This window comes from Hyla sarda, chromosome 12 (assembly GCF_029499605.1).
Source record: "Hyla sarda isolate aHylSar1 chromosome 12, aHylSar1.hap1, whole genome shotgun sequence".
Lineage (NCBI taxonomy): Eukaryota > Metazoa > Chordata > Amphibia > Anura > Hylidae > Hyla > Hyla sarda.
The window spans coordinates 64,913,131-64,937,249 of record NC_079200.1 but is presented as its reverse complement, the minus strand read 5'-3'; the positions used below and the strand labels follow the sequence as shown (position 1 = coordinate 64,937,249).

Here is a 24,119-nt window from a genome sequence, read left to right as displayed (position 1 = left end):
TATCCTCGGCTTGGTAATTCATGTTCTATGTTGAGCTCCCATTTTATTTTTTAGAATTTTTTTTACATTTGAACTCTGCAGCATAAATCTTCAGCTTCAAATCCTGTGCATCAAATATGTGCAGGATACTGTACGTGTGAATACACCCTTAGTGAATGTCTTCATAGAGCCTTCAGGCTACTTAATGGTGAGGAAGATGACACCTTCCCCCTTACAGGAAAAATTTCATAGTTTAAAATTTTCATTCTAGCAACTTCCCTTTGTTTTTTATTTTATTTATTTTTTAAATCTGAAATCAATCCCATTTTGTTTTCTCCTTCAGCTCTTCCAAAGGTGCGCTCATTGCAAGATTTGTCTCGAATCACCATCAGGAGATGTATTAAGAAGGCCATCAAACAGGAGGCCTCCTGCAGAGGAAGGGTAAGAGCACTAAAGCACCCACTCTGCCTGAAACGTAGGCGCCTGCACAGACGTCGGATGGAGACCATAGTCTTTCTGGACAAAGAAGTGTTTGCTAGCCGCATCCCAAACCCCTTTGATGACAACAACAACTGCGAAGACACGGAGGAAGATCCAAGAGAGGAGGAGGAGCAGGTGGTCAGTGAGACAAAGCCAGACCCTCCTGTTAACTTTCTCCGAGAGAAGATCCTGAGTCTGCCTCTTCCAGATCCTCTTAAATACTATCTACTCTACTACCGAGAGAAGTAAACCCCAGGACAACCTTGCAGCCTTCTGACCATGCAATTTTTGCCTTTTTTTCACCATTGTTTCTCCAGCTCTGTGACCAAATGGTCTCCTGTCTCTTCCATTCTGAATTCTTTTTTTATAAGGAATTGCCTGTATTTCTCTAAAAAACTCTTCTGGTGCTTCATCCAGCAGAGGAGCCCTTTTATAAGCCTTGCTTCAACCATCTATCCTCCGCTTGGTGTAGCATTAGAGTAACTTTTTTTCATCTGTGGTGGTTTTTCTCCAGCATCGAAAATGTTTTGACCAACTTGATGATTATTGTGCTACTTCATGATCTACTCTTCCAGGTAATACTAGAAGACATCGAATTCATATTGCATTCTGCATAGATGGAGCCGTAGACTGATACGTAGGCTTACAGTATTGGAGCTTCCTTTTATGTGTTGCAGCTTTTTGGATAAAAAAAAAAAACTGAGTAACTTGTAATTCAGGGTATGCAGAATTGAGTTTCTTGGTTGCAAATTTACTGGGCTGACTCCATGCAAACTATGCAACATTTTGCACGTGAGATCTTGCTCTATACTCGACCGATCTGATCTGCAAGTACAGGCCTAGATCTATCACTGGATAACATACAGCTTCCATGTTATAACCACTCTCTGCTGTACCTTCTGATAATACTGAACAGACCAAACTATCATTCAGCAAACTCACATGCCCTTTTAAATGCCATGCCAAACCTCTGGCATCGGTCATGTTTCCTCAAGAGCAGTTATTGCCAACATGTAGCATTCTAGCTGTTGTTGCAGAGCTATAGGTTGGGAGAAAACTGATATAGTGATGGCCATAGACTATCAGGACATGATGGGAGTTTAGTTACTTCGATGGTTAAAACTGATCCTAGGTCAACTGTTTGTTCGACCAAATTAAATGTGCAAGTGTCCCATCTTATCCTGAGTCACTTGTAGAAGTCTGTTTTATAAATTTATATTTTTTTGGTAATCATTGCTAAAAAAAAATCAATAAAAGCTCCAGTGGCAGGATAGTTAAACCTGAATAATGTGTAATTGATGGGAATGCTATATGCTGTACTTCAATGTAACCATGAGGTGGAGCTAGGGTACACGGCTTAATACGGTGGAGGAGACGATGGAACTGAGCCACAAGTCAGCAGTAAGGCTATTTTCTATGTTTTATAGGATCCTAGGTTAAACTATGGGTGACTAGGTTTTGTGTGGTTCACAGGTCATTGCTAAGGTATGTATAAATAAAGCATCAAAGTGCAGTGGGCGGTATGTAATATGTGATTTTGTGTTAAAGGGATCTATCTAAATCTGAGAAGGTGCTTTCCTCTTAATATCTTTGCAACGTTGTGTCCATGTCCTTAGAAAAAAGGTAACAAATTATTGGGGTCTGATCACTTGGACACCGACCAATCAAAACATTTTGACATATTTCTGCCAAAAAAAACTTAATGAAGGGACACTCTTTATTGCAAGTCAATATTGATATTTGTATTTTTTTTTTTATTTTTTTTTTTTTTGAGGATAAACTCAACATAAGAAGTCTTCAACATTTTGCATATTGAAGCCACATTCAACTGAAAAACATAGCTTTAAGTGTGGAGAAATATATTATGATACTGCAAAATTTGTTGATAAAAATGTTAGTGTCAAAATATAACACTAGTATAATGCTGTTTAAATTGTCACTGGTTATGATATATCTCTCTCTCTCTAGTGTCATAACACAGGACTCCTATGGTGAACCACGTTATTACAGTAATAGTGGGCAGTGTATGAAGACAGGATGGATGTAGGTTCTGGTATCTCTTCTGCTTTGCATTGAGTTTATTACAAGATTTGCCTAAAAGCCAAATGGCAATTATTATTATCATTATTATTTTTGTATTGTATCTGTGTGCTGTTGGTTAAAACTAATGTTACAACTGATGCATTCTTGTGTATTCTGTTTAAAATAGTTTTTTTTTCTGTCTTTATATTGGTCTTTAAATAATAAATATTTTTTATAAGTTGTTGCGTGTAGCTCAATGCAGTATATAACCTTTGGGCAGGTGTTGCACTGTTTTTCTAATCCAGTAGAGCCCCTCTAATGTGGCCACACTTGTATACGTTGGCTGAATTTGTCAGGATCCGCTGACTGCATGAGTATGGTGGTAGTTGTCGGTGGGTGGGGGCTGGATTGAGCAAAAAAGTCTGGTATTTTGAGTTTCAACATGTCCTATCCTTGTGTTCTCAGGGAGATAAGTCACGAGGAGTGTCCCCTCTACCCACCGCTTTCTTCTAGAATGCATGCACAATCAAGCTGGTATGTGGGAATAAAGAGAAGACTTTCAGTGTTTGGCTGTCGGCTATATGAAATTTGACTTTCTTTTAGATTAGTGTTTTAGTGGAGAAGTAATGGGGCTGGAGACCCGAGACTCTTTCCGTGGGTCACGTGACGAGAGGATGTGATCTAGTCAGCTCCGTCCGCTCCAGGGCTCTCTCCCTCCAGGAGGAAGGAGTAACAGAGGAGGGAGAGAGTGAAGATGTTAATAACTCTATGCTAACTTCCATATTAAGTGGTGTGGAAAAAAGTAATAAAGCATTAGAAGTCTTGACACTACAAGTGGGTAGTCTCAGCTCAGATGTGAGTTTTATCTGTGAATATATAAAAAAGGTGAAAGAGAGTGGGGAAAATAGAGAACATGGTGCCCCAGATGGACGGTAAACTACAAAGCATCGAGAAAGCGCAGGAAGAACTCACAAAGGAAAATTAGGTTTTTAAAAAGGAAGATAGAAGATTTAGAGGATAGATCAAGGAGGGCTAATGTAAGAGTTATTGGCCTTCCGGAAGGGGAAAAAGGAGCGGACCCTGTTGCCTTCTGCACAAAATGGCTAGCTGACACTTTTGGAGAACGGACTTTTTCAACCTGTTATGTGTTAGAAAGAGCCCACAGGATACCATATATCAAACCACCGCCCGGAGCTCTGCCCAGGACTTTACTGCTAAAATTTATGTGCGCTAAAGATAGACACCCTATTGAAAATATCAAGGGAGAGGGGAAAAATTGAAGTTGGGAGTGCGGGTGTCCTTTTATCCGGACTTTTCAAAAGAGACTCAAAGGAAACGAATGGAGTATAGAGACATTAAGAAGACTCCATAATTTGAATATTGCTTTCTCACTGTTATTCCCAGCCAGTTTTTAAGGGTGGTTCATGAGGGAAAAACACTAATTTTCCTGTCCGCAGTAGAGGCGGGAAGATGGATGGAAAGTCAGGGGTTGTAAAAGTTCTGTAAAGATTATTAATTATATTTAAAAAGGGGGGGGGGGAGGGGTGAGGGAGGAGTAGAAGAGTTAAATGAAAAGTGAAGGGATCCATGGATAGAAGCGGATTGATGTGGGGGATAGGGGGGGAGGGGGGTGGGAAGACAGCCCGGAAATCGGTTAGAAGTAGATGGTGGAGTAAAAGAGTATGGGGACCCAGGGTAGTCAAGGAGGTAGTGTTAGTATGGAATATTAGAGGTATTAAGGAGAGGAAGAAGAGTAGCTATTATGGATAGGGTTAAAAATTATCTACCTGCAGTGGTATGTTTGTTAGAAACACATTTAACAAAAGAATCGGTCCATTTAATTAAAAAGAAATGGGCTGCCCAAGAATTCCACTCGTTTGGAACAAACTACTCAGTGGGGGTCTCGGTATTGATTCATGGTAAAATGAATATGCAGGTCAAAAATGCTTGCTGTGATAGAGGGAGATTTGTTTTTCTCCACGTAGTGTGGAATATGGTACAAGTTATTCTTGCATTTGTTTATATTCCTCCCCCTTTCAAAACAGAGGTATTGGTTAATCTGGTGAATTTTCTAAGTGATAAAAATTACAAAGACTTATATGTTATGGGAGATTTTAACTCGGTAATGGATAACAAAAGGGACCGGAGAGGAGGAGTATTGAGGGAGGGGAGGAATATCCTGGCAGATTTTTGTAAAGAAGCAGGATGGAGAGATGTATGGAGAAACCTGAATCCTTTGCGAGAATTTTTCCTGTTTTAATCTGAGCCATAAAACCGCATCACGCATCGATATGATTCTGACCAATGATAGTGGAGCAAGAGGTATTAAAAAAAATATTGTTTACGAACCTAAGGGCCTGTCTGATCACTCCATGGTGGTCTGTAGTTTTGGTTGTGGAGATCGGGTCCCCCCCCAGAACAAGAATAGAAATATTAATCCGCATTGGTTTGAGGTGGAAGACGTGACAAAGGGTATAGAGGAGGAGATTAAATGGTTTTGGGCTACTAATAAAGGTTCTGCCGATTATATTTATGGTTTGGGATGCTATGAAAGCATATTTGAGGGGGATTTTGATCCGAAATATAACCCAGTTTAGGAGGAAAGTAAGGAGGAAAGAAGATAACTTGGTAGATCAGATTAAAAAATTGGAAGTTTACGCAAACGATGCCCAAGATGAGAACTGGGAAAAACTGGAACAAGCTCAAAAAGAATATAAAGAGTTAATGCTTGAGAAGGCACAACATAGGATTTTTTTTTCTGGGGACAAAAATGGTATGTGGAAGGAGGGAAATCCAATAAGTGGCTCTCTTGTATAATAAAAAATCAAAGGGAAAATAGGGAAATTACAAATTTAGAAAATAAGCAGGGAATAATAGTAACAGATCCAGAGGAGATAAGGAAGATAGGGATGGAGTATTATCAAACATTATATGGATCTGAGGGGGTAAAATCAGAATCTGAGATTAAAACATTCTTACAAAACTTAGCTCTGCCAAGTTTAAATGAGGAGGGGAAGAGGAAAATGAATGAGGGGATTAGCTTGGGGGAAGTCCAAGAAGCATTGAGAACATGCGCGGGGAATTCCGCCCCAGGGTCTGATGGGTTCTCATTTGATTTTTCTAAGAGATTTCATGGGTCTCTGTTACCCGGCTTGTTGGAGATTATTAATGAATCCTTGGAAAGAGGGGCTATGACCCCTTCAATGTCTGAAGCAGTGATATTGATCCCCAAGAAGGGGGGCGACGGAAAAGATGGAGAATTATCGACCTATATCACTATTGAATACGGATTACAACATTTTTGCAAAGTTATGGGCAGGAAGATTAAAAAAGGTTTTGGGTGAGATGCTAGGGGAAGAACAAAGGGGTTTTATGGTAGGTAGGAATATGTTTTCTAATATACACAGGACATTCCTTAATATTTAAACACGTGGAGGGGATCCCCGCTCCATCCTGTCGTTGGACGCAAACAAAGTGTTTGACAGGGTGGAGTGGGGCTTCCTCTTTGGGGTGGTGGAAAGATTTAGTTTGGGCACTTTATTCTTAAAAGCTATAAACGGTTTATTCAGCTCCTATAGCAAAAATTAGTATTAATGGGAAATTCTCTAACACAATATTTTTAAAAAGAGGTTCAAGACAGGGATGTCCGTTATCACCTTTATTATTTGAACTCTTTATAGAGCCACTAGCAGCTATGGTTAGGAGCACAGAAGTCTTTCAAGGGTTTGGGGTACAAGGGGATAAAGAATGTAATTATATGATGATGATGATGTGCTCTTGTTTGTTAGGAATCCGGTAGAGAAAGTACAGGAAGTGATTAGGTTAGTGGAAAAATTTGGATACTTCTCAGGAATGAAAATCAATTGGCAGAAGTCCGGTCTTATGCCTTTTGGATGTAGAAATTTAGGTCCCTATTGGCCCGGTAAAAGTATTAAGACTCAATGATAGTTTGGAATATCTGGGTATTAAGATCTCTAGCGCTGTCTTGGATTTTAGGAGATTAAACTTGGTACCTCTGATGGCGAAGGTAAGGGGAAAGATAAATATGTGGAGGAAAATGTAATTGGGAATGGCAGAATAGGACTGCTGAGAATGGTATTACTCCCCATGATAACACATTATTTGAGAGCTTCTCCCATATGGATTAAAAATACTTGGTTTAAAAAATTGGAAAGTATATTAAACAATCTTATATGGGGTGGAAAAAGAGTCAGGATCAAGAGTCAATATCTGTACCATCCCTTAGAGGAAGGAGGACTGGGTCTCCCTGATTTTCATCAATACTTCATAGCATCCCAATTAACATTGGTTATTCAAGAGCAACAAACATTGTTGGATTATTTGGAAAGGGGGCCTAAAAATACGGGTCCATATGAGAGTGATTGGAGAGTGGGAGTTTGAAGAAGGGTGTAGAAGAGGAGAACATGGCTAAAGAATTATTTGGTACAAGTGTGGGATAGCATGAAGTCAGCAACAGGGATAATAAGTAGTGTGTGTGGTGTACCCCCTTATGGGAAAATGAGAACTTACCGGAAATAAAGAAAATTGCAGAATATGTGAATTGGGAAGAGAAAGGAATTAGGTTGTTAGAGCAGGTTTGTACAAATGGGAAAATAATAGATTGGGAGTGTTTGAGTGAACGTTTTAATTTAAAAAACACTATTTCGTTTATGTACAGTTAAAAGACTCCTTGGGACAAGAAGAACCGAAAGGAAAATTAAAGGTTGGGTGTTATCACATTACAGAATATATTTAAAATGCACAGGGGGGAAAAAAGAGAGTATTTTATATAAAATGTTAGGTCAGAAGGGTTGGGAGGACGTGGTCAAACGGTTAGGACAGGCACGTGATAGAGGTGGAATTTCAGAAGAAGAGTGGAAACTGGTGTTAAAGAATATTAGAACGACGATCAATGCAAATAATAGGGTGTCTTTTTTTATGTTAGTATATCGGGCACAGTACTCACCGCAATTTTTGTACAAAATTAATGCTAGGGAGAATGCACAATGCCCCAAGTGTGGGTTTGAGGGAAGTAATTGGTTACATATGATATGGAATTGCACAAAGTTGCTAAAATGTTGGAGTGTAGTGTTTGAAACTACTAAAGTTAGGTTCAAAGAGCAATACCACCCCTATTCTAAGGTTGCAATTTATGGACTAGAGATACTGGGAACTAAGCATACTGATCTTATACTTGGAGTACTAGGAGTGGCAAAGAATTTGATTCTTAGGAAATGGTTGGCCCCTAGCGGTTCCATCAAGGGAAGAATGGTTAGAAGGTACAAATAAGGTTAGAACTTATGAGTTGTTGCGGTTCAAGGACAGTGAAAGAAATATAAAAAAATCGAGAATAAATGGATACCCTGGGAGAAAGGAGATAGTGAAAAGGAGAAAAGAGTAAGAGAGGAGTAGGGAAAGGAAGGAAGTTAATGGATTTCGGGTAGGCTGTCTTAAGGGGAGGGAGGGAAAAGGGAGGGGGGTGTTTTGTTTTGTTTTGTTTTTTTTTATAATGATGTAAGCAATAATGGATTTTGTATGTATTAAATTTAAATTAAAAAAAAAAAAAAAGTGGGGCTGGAAACTAAAAACGAACTAGCGGTCAGGACTGAGTCTACACAGAATTAAGAAGCTTGCAGGGTATTGTAATACATGAAAGCTGCAGAAGAAATATGAAATTTTTCCTCACTTTCTCTCCATGACCGTACCATAGGAGTATGCACATTGGCCCTATAAGGGATAGGACAAAACGCATGAAGTTATAAGCTCCTCCCCTTTAATTCATAACCAGTGGGGTGTGGGTGTGTTTTTATTTTATTTATTTATTTTTTATTTTTTATTTTTTTAAAGAACTGCCATAAGAAATGAAATTCTCCTCTCCTTGATAGGCTTTTGTTGGTGGCTCTGAGTCCTCTTCCTGTGACAGTGTCAGGTTTTGTACGGTTCCTTTTAGTGTTGACTTGGTCGTTTTAGAGCAGTGATGGTGAACCTATGGCACGCCGAGCCCCCTCTGTGGGCACGCAGCCATAGTTCGCCAGGCTAGGCAATCTGGGACATCCCTGTGTCCCGAAAGATCTCTTCAGGACACATGAATATCCCGGTTACCTTTCTGCGGCCCTGCATTAACTTTAAAAACTCAGGGGCTGCGGGGAGGCAGCGGACACAGGGACATCACTATGTGCATGCGCCCGTAGGAACGGAGCATAGAGGAGGATGTGCGCTGGCTGGCATGGTAAGTTACCAGCTAAACTTCAGCTTCGGTGCTCTGACCACTGCTCCTCCGGTCCCAGCACCTACTGCTATGGCCTATAGGCCATAGCAGTAGGTCGTGACCCCTGACTGGAGGAGCGGTGGATGGAGCACTGATAGGCAGTACACAGACATACAGCCTCCAGCCATACACTGTATATGACTGAAGGCTGTATGGCTGTGGGGGAGCTATACTGCACCTAATGTGGGGGAACATACTGCCTACCGAAGTTGTTTTTTTCTAAACTTAAACCTCCAGTATTCTGATTTAATTTCTGTGCTGGCACTTTGAGGGGATAAAAAAAAGTTGGACTCTGGTGATATTGGCATGAAAGCAATCCTGCACTCATCGCAGTAGTATAGGTCATCTGGCTCCTTCCCAGGGCTGCCAACAGACAGACAGGCAGGCAAGGCTGGCATGGGGCACTCAGAGGCAACTGCCGGCGGTTTTGCGCAGCGTGGTGCGCTTCTTCCGGCCTCCAGAGTTGGAAGACGAAGCGCACCACGCTGCATTAAACAGCCGTCAATCTCCCCTGAGCGCCCCATGCCAGCCTTGTCTGCCGTCTGTTGGAAACCTTGGGTAGGAGCCAGATGACCTATACTTTTGCGGTAAGTGCAGGATTGCTTTCATGCTCTGCTACTATTGATTCTTAATTTGCTATTTACTACTCTTCCTAGCACCACTGCGGGTCGTTGATCTTAAATACCCACAGTGTCAAGCCAGTGTCCATATAGGTGCTGTCATAGTATACAGGCTGCGATGCTGTTCTGTACTCTACTTTATGAGCTCTCTGGTGATATTGCATGATGTCATGGGGGGGGGGGGGTGTCTTCTGTATGGCTCTAGTGGTGGCAGGTGCACTTTTGGTAGGTGTATTGTGTAACCTTAAAGACCATTTGGGAGATTTATGAAAACCTGTCCAGAGGAAAAGTTGCTGAGTTGCCCATAGCAACCAATCAGATCACTTTCATTTTTCAGAGGCCTTTTCAAAAATTAAGTTGTTCTGATTGGTTGCTATGGGCAACTGCGCACATTCGGCTGCAGCGGAGTAACATTATTTTCAGTGGGATGTTGCTGCACTGTGCACATGGTAGAATTTCTGCTGCAGTGTGCTAGGTCTCCAATACTACCCATGATGGTCAATAGAATCTGGCCAATCACGGTCAGGGGAAAAAGAAGCCTAACTTTACCTTTTTATTTCATCCATCCATCCATGCATGAGTAATACCCCCCCATAAAAAGAGAGCTCTCACAGCTTAATGAAGGCATCCACATAACCTTGCCATCTAATATGGGGGGGGGAGATGTAAGTGACCAGCTATTATACCACCACCATTATGTTGCTGCCTTTTGCTGGTATCCAACTCCTTTTTATGTAGTTTTACCAACTATGAAGACTGCCCTTCCCTGCAGAGCTCTGAGGTAAAAAAAAAAAAAAAAAAAAAAAAAAGGGCAGGAACAAGATAATCAATCCTAACAAATACTCTAAGTGCGGGTGGAGAGCCTGTCAGTTTCCCTTTTAACACTGCATGCATAGCTTACAAGGAATAGCCCATAGCCAGATAATGCTTTAAAGGGGTATTCCAGATTTTTTTTTTTATTTGACTATGCTACAGGGGCTGTAAAGTTAGTGTAGTTGATTATATAGTATCTGTACCTGTGCTCATACAAAATGAGTTTTTCCCTGGTTGCAGTGTGACACGAGACATTACATCACTAGTCAGGTGTTGGAAGGGAGCCTGTCTGATTCAATGGGTGAGGTGACTGCTGAGTTGAAGGGAGATCATTCTCCATTTCTGTAGAGAATTGTCCCAGGTGGGGTGGCTGATGTGTGGTAGGAAGAAAAGTGAACTCGCAAACAAGGGATCCTGGGACTTGTAGTTGAAAGGAGGGAACATCAACAAGAAATAGACATCCCTCAAAAAGAGCCCCACACAGCCATTTAGCCCCAAAACAAGCATGGACCCTTCCTAAGCTTGTCTATAACTGTCTGGCAGTTAAGTACTAAAATCATCTGCGCAGGGGTGCTGCATGAAACAGTGGGGGGGGGGGGTGTCATTTACTCCTCTGATGCTGTTCCATCCTGCTACATTGTGCAAACCTGTCCCTGTGGCTTATCTAATTTTGCAGTGAAAAAAAAAGTGGTTGAAGAAGCTACCAGGGCGAGTGCAGTTTTTTAGTTGTGTTTTTTTTTTTTTTTGTTTTGTTTTGCTCTTACGCAATGTGTTAAGCTTTCTGTGCCTATCTCCCAGGAAGCAACATTGTTTTGCAATCTAAAAGAAGGTCTTGTGTGTAGCCATACATGTCTGAACAGTGTTTGTGAGGAAGTTGAGCAATGCTGTGCTGGTGATCCTCTATTTCAATTAGGTCTGAATAAATGCCTAAGGCCCAGTACAGATTTCCTTAGCAGCCATATTTGACTTTGCAGGACACAGATGCATCCAGAGGTTTGTATTAGAGTTTTTTCCGTTAAACCAACAATCGTCAACTTAGTACCAACCTGGGATATGAACACTGTGTATGAAAGGGTTTGACTATGCATTCTCTAAAACAGTGACAGGAATGGTGGTTAGAGATCGCTATATTTCCCCAAGCTCCCTGTCGTCTGTGGATACCATGTTTCAGGAAGCGCTTATCTCGTCAATCTCGAAATTGTAACCTGTGTGTGTAACACATTTGTTGACTATTGTGGTGTTTGGCTGGTAGTAAGCCACCTATATAGACAGGGCAAGCTGAATTTTATTTTTGTGTTTGTCTGAATGTGAAAGCTGCATTTACTTTTGTTACTGAAAAATAAGAGACAGGAAGAGTCTCTGATTTCAACACAATCTTGGAGACACACTGAAAAGCTATTTTATACCAGTTTATATCTTGGGTAAAAGCTGCATGGGGCAGCACGAAGAGGCTGCAGCAAAGTAGGACCTGGTGAAGCAAATGATGATTCTGGCTAAAAACAGCAGCAATTGTATACCCAGGCCCTACTACAGCAGTAAAAAAAAACCTGTGCAATACATCTACAGCAGCGAGAAACCCAAGACAGGCTTCAACAGCAGCATAATGAAGTCAATAGGCTTTTTTAAGGAAAAGATGAATGAGACAATGTTGGCTCAGCCACAAAGCAAGCTTCACCCCAAAAGATGGCAGCCACAGATACTATGGAGGCCTATCTGATCATTTTTGAGAGAGTTAGAGTGTGAAAAGCTGGATGCATACCTGGGCTTTTTGACTTTGCCACCAAGGTAACAAATTAATTCCCTAATCCATCTCGTGGAAAAAATGGTTCCAGCCTGAGAAAGGCCCCAGGCCAAATTGTGCAGAAAGTGGCACTGGACAAAATTTGTCCAATACCCTTTAGTGATCTCAGCATTATGCGGTCAAAAGATGATTATTTCCTTAGCTTAGCATGCAAAATATGTGAGTCCCTGTTACATGTGGCAGATACAGGCATCCATGACACAGGAAGTGATGCACTAAGCAGGGGTGTGGTTACATACAAAGGAAATTAGTCATTTCAGGAGAGAAAAATATGAGCAGCAAATAACTAACCATAGAAAAATCCATAGGAAATGGATCAAAGAATAAACTATAAATTCCATCTACAATAATGAGAATATTAACTGTGTAACAGCACACTTCTTGTCTGGCATTGTAAATATCACTATTTTATACCATAATGTAGTTATACAATTGCAAATAAACAGTGCAATTTGCTTGATGGCTTGAGAACCTTAAGGACCAATACAAGTAAACCTGTACGCCGCTGAAATACCACGCCTGTTTTTTCAAATTGGGGATGTCTGACTTTATTAGAGTATAACTCGTAACGTTTTGCCAATCACAATAATTCTGACACTTTTTCTTTTTTTTTTTTTTTGTCCACAAGTTGTTCTTCATGTACATAGTAAAATAAGCCGATATCATTTTGTAAAAAAAAAATAAAAAATACAATGCAAAAAATCATGACATTTAAAAAAATTTTTTTTGCTATTTTAACACTAATAGATTGCATATATTTATACTTTCTGACCAAATAGTTTATGAAACTTATACTTTCAGATGTCTACTTTATTTTGAAAGCATTTATTTTGTTTTTAATTAACATTTTAAATGAATTAGAAGCCTAACAATTTTTTACTTTAAATTTTGAAAGTTTGAAAAGTAAATTTTTTTTTTTTTTTTTTTTTTTATGTGCTATGTAAGGTTTGCAGAAATCGTTTTTTGGCAGGAATTATTTCTCCAAAAGGCATCAAATTACAGATTAGATATTCTTATAATATGTCAACAAAAGTTTGATTTTTATTTCCATCATTTACACTTTCAAAATAACAGAAAACAAAAGAATTGCAAAAGTTTGGGCACCCAGCAGAGTTAATATCTTGTACTGCCCCCTTTGGCAAGTATCACAGCTTGTAAACGTTTTTTTTTTGTAGCCAGCCAAGAGTCTTTCAATTCTTGTTTGAGGTATCTTTGACCATTCTTCCTAACAAAAGTCTTCTAGTTCTTTGAGATTTTTTGGCTGTCTGTCATGCACTGCTCTTTTAAGGTCTATCCATAGATTTTCAATTATGTTGCGGTCAGGAGATTGTGAAGGCCATGGCAAAACCTTCAGTTTACGCCTCTTGATGTAATTCCCTGTGGATTTCGAGGTGTGTTTAGGATCATTATCCATTTGTAGAAACCAACCTCTTTTTAACTTCAGCTTTTTCACAGATGGCATCAAGTTAGCATCCAAAATTTGCTGAAATTTTATTGAATCCATTTTACCTCGTGAGCTGTTCCCTGGGCCACTTGCTGCAATACAACCCCAAAGCATGATTGATCCACCCCCATGCTTAACAGTTGGACAGAGGTTCTTTTCATTAAATTCTGTTCCCCTTCTCCATACGTACCTTTGCTCATTCCGGCCAAAAAGTTCAATTTTAACCTCATTGGTCCACAGAACTTGTTTCCAAAATGCATCAGCCTTGTCTATATGTTAGTTTGCAAAGTTCAAACGCTGATTTTTGTGGTGAGAACGTAGAAGAGGTTTTCTTCTGATGACTCTTCCATGAAGACCATATTTGTACAAGTATCTATTTATAGTGGAATAGTGTACCACAACTCCAGTGTCTGCCAGATCTTTCTGGAGGGATTGTGCATTCAAACGTGTGTTTTGAATTGTTTTTCTCACAATCCTGTGAGCTTTTCTGTCTGATATTTTAATTGGTCTTCCAGATCTTGCTTTAACTTCCACTGTTCCTGATGACTGCCATTTCTTAATTACATTCTGAACAGAGGATATTGACATCTGAAGACGTTTTGCTATCTTCTTATAGCCTTCTCCAGCTTTCTGAGCGTCGACTATTTTCAGTTTCAGATTGCTAGACAACTGCTTAGAAGAACCCATGGTGCTGATTGTCGGGGCAAGGTCAGATGAGTCTGGGCATGTAAAACCTTTGAGATTGACATCACCTGGTCTTCATAGATGACGATTGAGAACAATCCATGACACTGGCCGGTCTCAGCTTTGCAAAGGGGGCAGTGCATGCTATAAATTCTGCAGGGTGCCCAAACATTTGCAGATGCCATTTTTTTGTTTTCTGTTATTTTGAAAGTGTAAATTATGGAAATAAAATCTAACTTTTGTTGACATATATGAATGTCTAATCTGTAATTTGATGCATTTTGGAGATGTTTCCATATTTCCTTGGCTTCTTTATGCACATTAATACAAATATTTACCTGGGGTGCCCAAACTTTTTGATCCCCACTGTATGTGTCTGTTGTCATGTCAAAAAAGGATGCCGATGTATACTGTAGCAGTCTCATTCAAAAATGAATGGAGCTGCTACAGTATACGTCAGCATCACCTTTTTTTTTTTTTTACATGATGCTGACTGATACCTCTAACATACTGCATTATGAACGGGATGCAGTGTAGGATCACACAGAGGGTAGCTCAGTGTGTCCGCTCATGACTGCCGGCGGGAAATCCGCCGCTATGAGTGGACACACAAAGCTACCCAGTTGCAGCAGGGAGCTCATTACTGTGACTGCTGGCGGGCATCCGCAGCATGTAATATGCTGCGAATGTGCACGCCGTGATCTTACACATTATGCATTTTTTTTATTCATTATTAGTGTTGAGCGGCATAGGCCATATTCGAATTCGCGAATATACGGATGAATATTCGTCATATATTCGCGAATATTCGCATATTCGTTATATTCTCGTTTTATTTTCGCGCATGCGAAAATTAACATATGTGAAAATTCGCATATGCGAAAATTAGCATATGCTAATATTCGCATATGCGAATTTTCGCACGCCAGTCTCACACAGTATTGTTGAAGTCTTCTTTACACCACACGAGCTGGAAGCAGAGAGGGGTGATCACTGTGATGTGTACTGTGAAGAAAAAAAAAACGAATATTCGTAATTACGAATATATAGCGCTATATTCGCGAAATTCGCGAATATGCGATATTCGCGAATAATATTCGAATTGCGAATATTCGCGAGCAACACTATTCATTATATTTAATAAATGTATTGTAAAGACCCTCGGCTGCCCAGGTAACTAGCAGCACCCCGCAATCATTGTGGGGCACTACAGGAAAGAGACAGAGGGAGCCCCCTCCCTCTGTCAAAACACTCTCAGTCCGCAGTCACTTTCGACCACTGCTGTAAGGGTTAAACTGCCGCAACTGAAGTTTACTTTGGTCCTGCCAGTGTGGCAGGGTCCCGGCTGTGTGTTACAGCTGAGTCCCTGCCGCGATCTCGTGGGTGCACTGGGCAGCACCCATGAGAATCATGGACGTGTATACTCTTCCTGGTGCCGGGATGTGCATCCTGCCTGGACGTGTAAACATGTCCATGGTCGTTAACGTGCTAAAAGTTTTATAACAATATAAGGTTCAGGGCTCTCTTCTTGAAGTCAACAGCATACGCAGGCAAGTTCATTCTCCAAAGAGCAAGAACAAAATAAGTTCCGTGATAGGTCTGATAAAAGTTTTTACGGTCGCTTGTCTTACAACTTTCACCTCCATCTTGCGTACTTTTACCGTCATCATTAGGAACACTCTTTACAATAAGTCCCATAGGCCACTCGATTCTTTCGGCTTGTTGATCCTTGAGCAGAACGAGATCTCCAATTGTTATGTTAGGGTTCAGGCGTTGACATTTCCTGCGTCCTTGCAGAGTAAAAATATACTCCATCTTCCAATGGTTCAAGAAGCAGTTGGTGAGGTGTTGTACTCTCTGGTCATAGCACAGGTTTCCTGATTTAACGTTTCCAGGTGGAACAGGAATGGACCCAAGCTTCTGGGTAAGCAGAGTAACTGGGGTAAGGATAGTTGGGTTCTCTGGATCTTTGACAGGTTCTAGAATACTGAAAACATCAGCTGTGGTTTCTTCTGAATGATTCAGCAGGAATTCAGGACCTGTTATCTAGAGAAGGCACTTGCAGACACTGGCCTGGTGACATGATTTGCAGGATTCATTTCAGATTGGACATAATGCCACTGTTCAGGTTTAGATGATTGCCTGATTCTTTCAACACTGTTGCTGACATACACATATAAACGTTTAGTCTGGTTGTAAGAACTTTGCTGTCTGTGTAGAATATGGTGTCATCTATCAGAATGTCCAGCTCGTGTAGTATGAAATCTGCAATTTCTACAGATGGAACAATCCCACAAAGTTCACGCCTAGGGATTGTTTGCTCTGGCTTAGGTGCTAACTTAGCTTTCACAAACAGAAACCCTATGTGGGTTTGATTTTAAATGAGTATCTTACCTTGAGATAAGAAACCGCTGCTATGGCCTCAGTAGATGAGAAGATGTGAAGCTCTTTTTTTTTCTAGCTTGTAGCAAGGGAAGCTGAAGTGTATCAGCGTGGTATACAGATTCCATCTAAGGCACAGAGATTATTCCAAGGACTTCCTTGGAAAGCTTGTCTGTTGGCAGTGGAGTGTCCCAGTCTTTAACCTGTTCAGGACGTAGGGCATATGCATACGCCCTGCATCCCGAGTCCTTAAGGACGTAGGGCGTATGGATACGCCCATGGGAATTCCGGTCCCCGCCGCTAGACTGTTGGGGACTGGACCGGGATGCCTGCTGAATCATTCAATTCAGCAGGCATCCCGGCACATCACCGAGGGGGATCCTGAGACCCCCCCCCCCCCCATGTCGGCGATCGGAGAAAATTGCATGTCAATTCAGACATGCAATTTTCTCCTATTCCGGGCTGATTGGTCTATGGTGACCCGATCACCTGGAAAATAGGGATGATCGGAGCTGTCAGTGACAGCCCCGATCATCCTGAGGGATAGGAGCGAGGTTGCGGCGCTGCGATCTCCTCCTATCCCCTGCCATTAGTCAGAAATTAGTTCTGACCAATGGCAGTGCACGACGGGGTTGCCATGGAAACCCACCCCCCACGCCCTACCCACCCCTGGATGTCGGGCAGAACGGGGGGAGAAGATGCCGTGGGGGCCGCCGATCATCGCTGGAGACAGCGGAGATCAGTGGCACAGGTAGGGAAGTGGGGGGGGGGGGGGGAAGGAAGGTGGCAGTAAAGCGATCTTTACTGATGCCCTTCTAGTGGTTGCCAAACTACTGGGCTGGGCATGCTGGGAGTTGTAGTTTTGCAACATCTGGAGGGTCACAGTTTGGGCACCACTGTAGTAGTGGTCTCCAAACGGTAGCCCTCCAGATGTTGCCAAACTACAAATTCTCAACATGCCTAGACTGCTCAGGCATGCTGGGAGTTGTAGTTCTGTAACATCTGTCCCTTCAGATTTTGCAATTTTCATGAAAATTTTGAAAATTGCTGCTATACTTTTGAAGCCCTCTAATTTTTTCAAAAAGTACAAATATGTCCATTTTATGATGCCAACATAAAGTAGACATATTGTATTTGTAAATCAATATAACATTTATTTGGAATATCAATTTTCCTTACAAGCAAAGAGCTTCAAAGTTAGGAAAATGCGAAATTTTCATGAAAATTTGGGGATTTTTCACCAAGAAAGGATGCAAGTAAGGACAAAAATTTACCACTAACACAAAGTAGAATGTCACGAAAAAACTATCTCAAAATCAGAATAATCGGGAAAAGCATCTCAGAGTTATTAATGCATACATAAAGTGACAGTGGTCAGAAGTGCGAAAAAGGGCTGCGTCCTTAAGGTGAAAATGAGCTGTGTCCTTAAGAGATTAATAGTCTCTGAGAACTGTCTAAGCAAGGATTTGCCTTGTATGGTGGTGGGAGCCACAAATCCCATTGGATCATATAGGCTGTTCACTACTGACAGAACACCAACCTTGGTAAATGGCTTGTCTGCAGAACTGACTTGAAAGACTAAAGTGTCCTTTTGAGAAGTCCCATCGTAGGCCAGACTTCTCTGTTCAGGTGGAAATGTCCATCCCAAGGTTTAGGTCTTTAAACTGGCATGATCGTCCGGTTGAAAGGCTTTTATAACGGCAACACGATTTGAGGTTATCTTGTGTAGTCCTTGTGTCCTTTGGAACAGATTTATGGCTTCTTAATCTATAGGTAACGACTTAAACCCATTGTCAACATCAAAGTGTCGAGGGTTCACGCCATACTCCTTTTCTCCAACAAGGGCAGTCCTTCTTAAACCATATGTTGCAACAGGGGTGAGGGACTATTTCCCAATACATGCACTTTCATGCGGTATTCCATGATATCATTGTCCATGTTGTTGTTACAGTGCCACAGAGACCTTAGGAAGTTCCTGTAAGTAGAACGTCTTTAAGGGATACCCCTTGATGCTTGGCACTGGAGTCAAATACTACCCTGATTTTTATAGGCTTGCGTGGGTGATACACTCCGAAGAAAGGCAGGTACCAGCATTCATCGTGTCTTTGAAGTGGTGGCGCTGGTTCAGCGTGATCATTGTCAAAAATCCTTTTCATAAAGGTAACAAAGGACAGGAGTAGCATGCTGTACTTGGATGATGTCAAGAGGTTTCTCCTTTACTTCATAATGGTGAGGGCATTGTTTGAAGTGGGAGGCGCGTCCATTCCCCAACACGTAAGTTTTGAAGGAGCGGATCTCAGATGACACTCTTTCTGCCCAAGCATACATCGCCCACTATTACCCAGCCTAGATCAAGTCTTTGTGCATAAGGGTTGTCATAAGATCCATCACACTGCTCACGTACTTTATGTACTCTGAGAATGCCTCTTCCTAGCAGGACCAAAATTTCAGCACTCGTGTCGATTGCAGGAATCTCATCAACAAGGTGTCATAAGTGAGGATGGTGATATGCAGCTTCTGGAGTGGGAATCTCTTCATTTTTGTCTGGTATATTTGCTGAATAGAGGCTCCCCTAAACTCTGGCCAGGATGATGCCATGGCTCTAGTTGAATGTGCCCTCAATCTAGCAGGAGGGGTTAACCTTGCTGAAATGTAGGCTGAAGTTATTGCTTGTCTAATCCAGCTAAAGATAGATTGGCTTTGTCTCCTTTATTTATTTGGACCAGAAATTTGAACAAAGTCTGTCGGTCTTCCTAAAAGGCTTAGTCATTTGAAGGTATTCAATGATACACCTACGCATGTCCAACATATGAAATTTTTCTTCTGTCTCATTGGATGGATGGTTGCAAAAGGAGGATAGAACTATATCTTGAGAAGTGTGAAATGAAGACACTACCTTAGGCATGAAAGAAGGGTCCAGTCTCATCAAAACTATATCCTACAATATTTGAGTATAAGGTGGATTCGCGGATAAAGCTGCAATCTCCCCCACTCTTCTACCCGAAGTTATAGCCGCTAAAAGTGCTTTTTTTTTTTTTAGTCGATATTTAAAGAGGGACTGAAGATAAAGGTTCAAATGGATGTAAGCATAGAGAATTAAGAACAACTAAGATCCCACGGAGGAACCCGAACTTGTTTTGTTAGCTGTAATCTTTTAACTGACAATGAACCTTACGACCCATGGGTGGTCTATGATTTTCTGGCTGAACAAAGCTATTAGAGCCGAGATGTGAGCTTTTAATGTAGCCGCTCTCAGACCTTTTTCAAACCCTTTTTGCAGGAATTCAAGAATGGATGCAATATAAGGTTTCTTGAGATCTATTGATGAGAGATTACATACTTCAATATATTTCTTTCATATTCTAAAATAGATTTTTATTGGTGACTGGCTTCCTACTTGCTTGAAAGGTGGAGATTACTGCTTCTGAAAGGCCTTTGGCTTTAAGTATCCTCCTCTCAAAAGCCAGGCCGTGAGGTGTAAATTTTGTTTCTCTGGGTGAACTATTGGGCCCTGTACTAGTAAAGCCTTTAGATCCAGAAGCACCCAAGGATTCGTGACTGACCTATTCCTTAGACATGCTCTCTGAGGCCAAAAGGGGGCTATAAGAATTACTGTAGCCTTGTCCTCCCTCGGGGAATAAGAATTAAGGGTGGAAAGGCATATGCTAGATCCTAAGTCCATACCTGTGATAGAGCATCTACTGCTAGAGGCTTGTCCGCTGGGGACAGAGAGTAGAATTTCCTCACTTGACAGTTTTTTCTTGTGGCAAATAAGTATCTGTGGTTTCCCCCAGAGTGAGACAACTTTCCAAAATACCTTTTGGGTCCAGTTGCCATTCCCCTTGACATATTTGGTGACAGCTGAGATAATCCGCTCTGAAGTTCAGATCTCCCTTGAGATGAACCGCTGTGATGGAGTTTAGCTGTGCTTCTGCCAAGGATATAATCTGAAAAGACAACTCCATTAAACTATTACTTTGTGGAGCCTTGTCTAATGATAGCGGAAACTGCAGTAGTGTTGTCAGACCTCATTTTTAAATTTGTCCCCTGAATGGAAGGACCTAGAGACTGAAGGGCACTTAAGATAGCTAGTAATTCCTTATAATTTGAGGAATAGTTAGCGATATCTAAATCCTAGGAACCCTGAACATCACTAGAACCCATATGGGCACCCCATCCCCATAGACTAGCATCTGTAGTAATTAGTACAGGAGAAGGGTATTTCCAATCCAAACCTATAGTGAGATTTTTAACATCCAACCTCCATTTAAAGGACTGGCGCACCAAGGGAGAGAGAGAGATTTTCCTATCTAAATCCACCTGAGATCCATCCCAAGGATTCAAGAGTTCCAGTTGAAGGGGTCTAGAATGAATCTGAGCCCAGGGAACTGCAGGGAAGGAAGAGGTAAACAACCATAGTAATGACATGCCCTTCCTAATAGATATATAGGGAGAGGCAGACACTTCCTGAACTAGTGATATCTATTTATCAATCTTTTGAGATGGTAGAAAAGATTTTTGCTGGACAGAATCAGATCAGAAAATCAATACCCAGAAAAATCTTTTGCTGGGTAGGAGAGGACTTCTCCCAATTTAACCTATCACCCAGGACAGCACTCCTGGAGAGGACCTCCCACCGTGGGACAGGAAACCTGGATACATTTCAGACCACCTCCTCTCCCCCCTCAGTTCAGGTTTCCTGTCCTACGGATAGGAGACCTGGAAGTATATTCTGACCTCTTTTTCTCCGGTATCTTGAGCTGCGGGGCCCCTGTTGCCTCACGTTGTGAGGGGTTTCCCGGCCGGCATAACTGCTATGGGGTCTGGCAGGCTCCGGGTTCAGCACTGTTTCCTTCGGGAGACACCGTGGAGTCTGCGGGTCAGGTGGCCAGCTCTCCCGTCCCTGCGCGTCCTCCGCGTGTGTGCGCAGCACACTGTGATGACGTGAGGCCCAGTAACCCTAGGGGACACGTCACTTCCGGGGGACTCAGGTGGCGTGCACGTGAAAGTTTATAAAGACACTAATTCCGGAGCCAGCGTCTGTCGCATCTCCTGCGTCCGGAGATCCCACTGACTGCAGCAGCCAGCTCCTGTATCCGTGCAGCTTTCTATTCTGCAGTGTATCCTGTGTTGGTGCCTGCATTCTTGTTTTTCCAGACCGAAGACCATTTCCAGCATGCCTGATCCTGGGAAAGAATGTGGATGCGCTAAATCCAAGAGCTCCAGCCCGGTACTACAGCTTCCTTGGGTGAGACCTTTTCCATGTTTTAAGGGCTAATTGGGGTTATCATGTGCTTTATTGTAGGTAGATAAAAGCTCTACTGAGGCCCCAAGGAAAGTGTCATCTAAAGCTAATAATATGGAATGTAGAATGCAGAAACCCGCTAGATTCCTCTTATAAGAGAGCTATCTGTCCATCCTGTATATACTCCTTAGTTGCCCAGGAATCCTCTTCATTAGTGCTAACCATCAAAAAGATGATTAAGGATGAACTTAGGGGGCTTAGGCCTAACAAACCAGAAGGATACCGCCGCCCTTCCTGCCCAGATATCCCAATCCACCTCTCATGAATCCATTATAGGAGAAGAGGAGGTCTTGTCTTCTGATGAAGAGATTAAAGATTCAGATTCCATATCCTGGATTACTCGGGAGGATATGGAGCAACTTATTAAGGCTATCCGTATTACCACAAATATGGAGGAAAGTAAAGAGCCTTTGTCAGCCGAGGATGTGCTCTGAGGGTCTAGTCCTAAAGATAGGCTCACTTTCAGTCTCCATAATAAAGTGAAAGCCCTCATTGACAAGGAGTTGAGTCAACCAGACAACAAAAAAATTCTTCCCTGACTAAACTTCTAAAGAGAAAATATCCTTTTCTGGAAGAAGTCACAAAAAATTGGGATAGAGCACCCCCCCCCCCCCCTTATATCAATATATCACTCCTGTGGCATTGATTTCTAAAAAAAATTTACCCTTTCAAGATCTCGGCTCCTTCTCCGATCCTATGGATAGGAAAGCCGATTTTGCTCAATAAAAAAACCTGGGAAGTAGCAGCAGGTTCTCTTAGAGCCTCAGTATGTGTGTCTAGGTCCGTAAGGGTAGGGTTAGCACAACTTAAATCTCATATAGAGAATAAATCTCCTAGACAGGAAATTCTAGATTATTTTCCTGTGATTTCCAAAGCTGCTGTTTTCCTAGTAGATTCCTCTGTGGATCTTGTTAAATCCTCTGCTAGGTCCGCAGCTTTGTCAAATTCAGCCAGCAGAGCCACCTGGCTTAGAACTTGGAAAGGGGATGTCACATCCAAGTGTAAACTCTGTGCTATCCCTTGTGCAGGTGACCTCGTTGGGCCTCCATAAGACTATACTCTCCTAAAGGTTTCTGATAAAAGAAAGGATTTCCTGTCTCCCCCCCCCCCCCCCCCCCCAAACAGTCCGAATCTTCCCTTAAATCTTCCCTTAGGGATAGAGGCAGAGGTAAGCGTTCCTTTCAAGGGAACCAAAATAAAAAGTGTCAGGGAGAGGTAAGGGTTTCCTCTTTAATACCAATAGTGATTCCCACCCCAAAGATTCTCAACAATGACGCCTTTACTCCAGTGGGGGGAGCCTGTCCGGATTTGTGGAAGCTTGGAGAACTATATCTTCAAGCCCCTGGGTCCTAAATACCATCTCCTCGGGACTCCTTCTGGAGTTCAAAGCAATTCCCCCGGACAGAGTTTTCCCTACTGGAGTAATGACTGATCTGCTGAAACAATCGGCAGTGTGTCTGGAGGTCAAGTCCCTCTTGCAAAAGAGAGTTCTTGTCCCAGTTCCCTAATCCTAAGAGAAGCAGGGTTTTTACTCCCCTTTTTTCTAGTGAAAAAACCCTCAGGAGCATTCAGGGTAATCCTCACTCTCAAAGCCCTGAAGAAGTTCCTAACCTACAAAAAATTCTGCATGGAATCAATCAAGTCAACTATCGGTCTTCTCTTCCCAAACACTGTGATGGCATCGATCGATTTAGAAGATGCTTACTATCCCATCCCAATCCATTCCTCACATCAAAAGTTTCTCAGAGTGGCGGTGTTCTGAGTGGGTCCACCTTCAGGATACAGCTCTACCCTTTGGGGTATCTCAAGCACCCAGAGTGTTTACAAAAGTGATGGCAGAGACAGTTGCCTTCATCAGAACAAAGGACATTCTTATAGTCCTATATATGGACGACTTTCTTATTGTGGCGAGTTCAGAAGATCTGCTTACCCCACAAATACAGTCTATAAGTTCAATCCTCAAATTCCCGTCTTGTTCCCTCCAGGACCTGTCAGTTTTTGGGAATATTCCTAAACTCAACTTCTCAAATGTCAACCCTGCCTCAAGTGAAACAGCTATCGCTCCAAGAGTAGGCACTAAATCTGTTTCTATCCCACACTGCTTCTTTCAGAGAGGCAATGTCAGTCCTGGGTCTCATGACAGCAGCAATTCCTGTGGTAAGGTGGACCCAGTTCAGGTCAAGAGAGCTACAGCTAGACATCCTACCCAATTGGAATGGGGAAAGTTCATCCTTGAACCAAAAGTTCCTTCTATCTTCAAAAACGAGACTCTCCCTCAGGTGGTGGCTAAACCCACAAAATCTTTCCAAAGGATTTCCCTG

The 24,119-nt window shown here is 41.9% G+C and overlaps 2 protein-coding genes across 9 annotated transcripts in view; both read left to right on the top strand.

The window, feature by feature from the left end:
- The window catches only part of PCMTD2 (protein-L-isoaspartate (D-aspartate) O-methyltransferase domain containing 2), a 40,051-nt gene extending 37,812 nt beyond the window's left edge, over nt 1-2,239 (top strand). For all 7 annotated transcript variants that reach the window (XM_056548352.1, XM_056548358.1, XM_056548354.1 and 4 more), the window contains one exon: nt 323-2,239. In XM_056548352.1, coding sequence (XP_056404327.1) covers nt 323-708 — 386 coding nt within the window. In that variant the 3' untranslated portion in view covers nt 709-2,239. The remainder of the gene's footprint in view (nt 1-322) is intronic.
- Nucleotides 2,240-2,323: 84 nt separating this feature from the next.
- The window catches only part of LOC130296615 (peroxidasin homolog), a 62,167-nt gene continuing 40,371 nt past the window's right edge, over nt 2,324-24,119 (top strand). For both annotated transcript variants that reach the window (XM_056548343.1, XM_056548345.1), the window contains exons 1-2: nt 2,324-2,502; nt 2,947-3,015. In XM_056548343.1, the coding sequence (XP_056404318.1) occupies nt 2,324-2,502; nt 2,947-3,015 (248 nt within the window). The remainder of the gene's footprint in view (nt 2,503-2,946; nt 3,016-24,119) is intronic.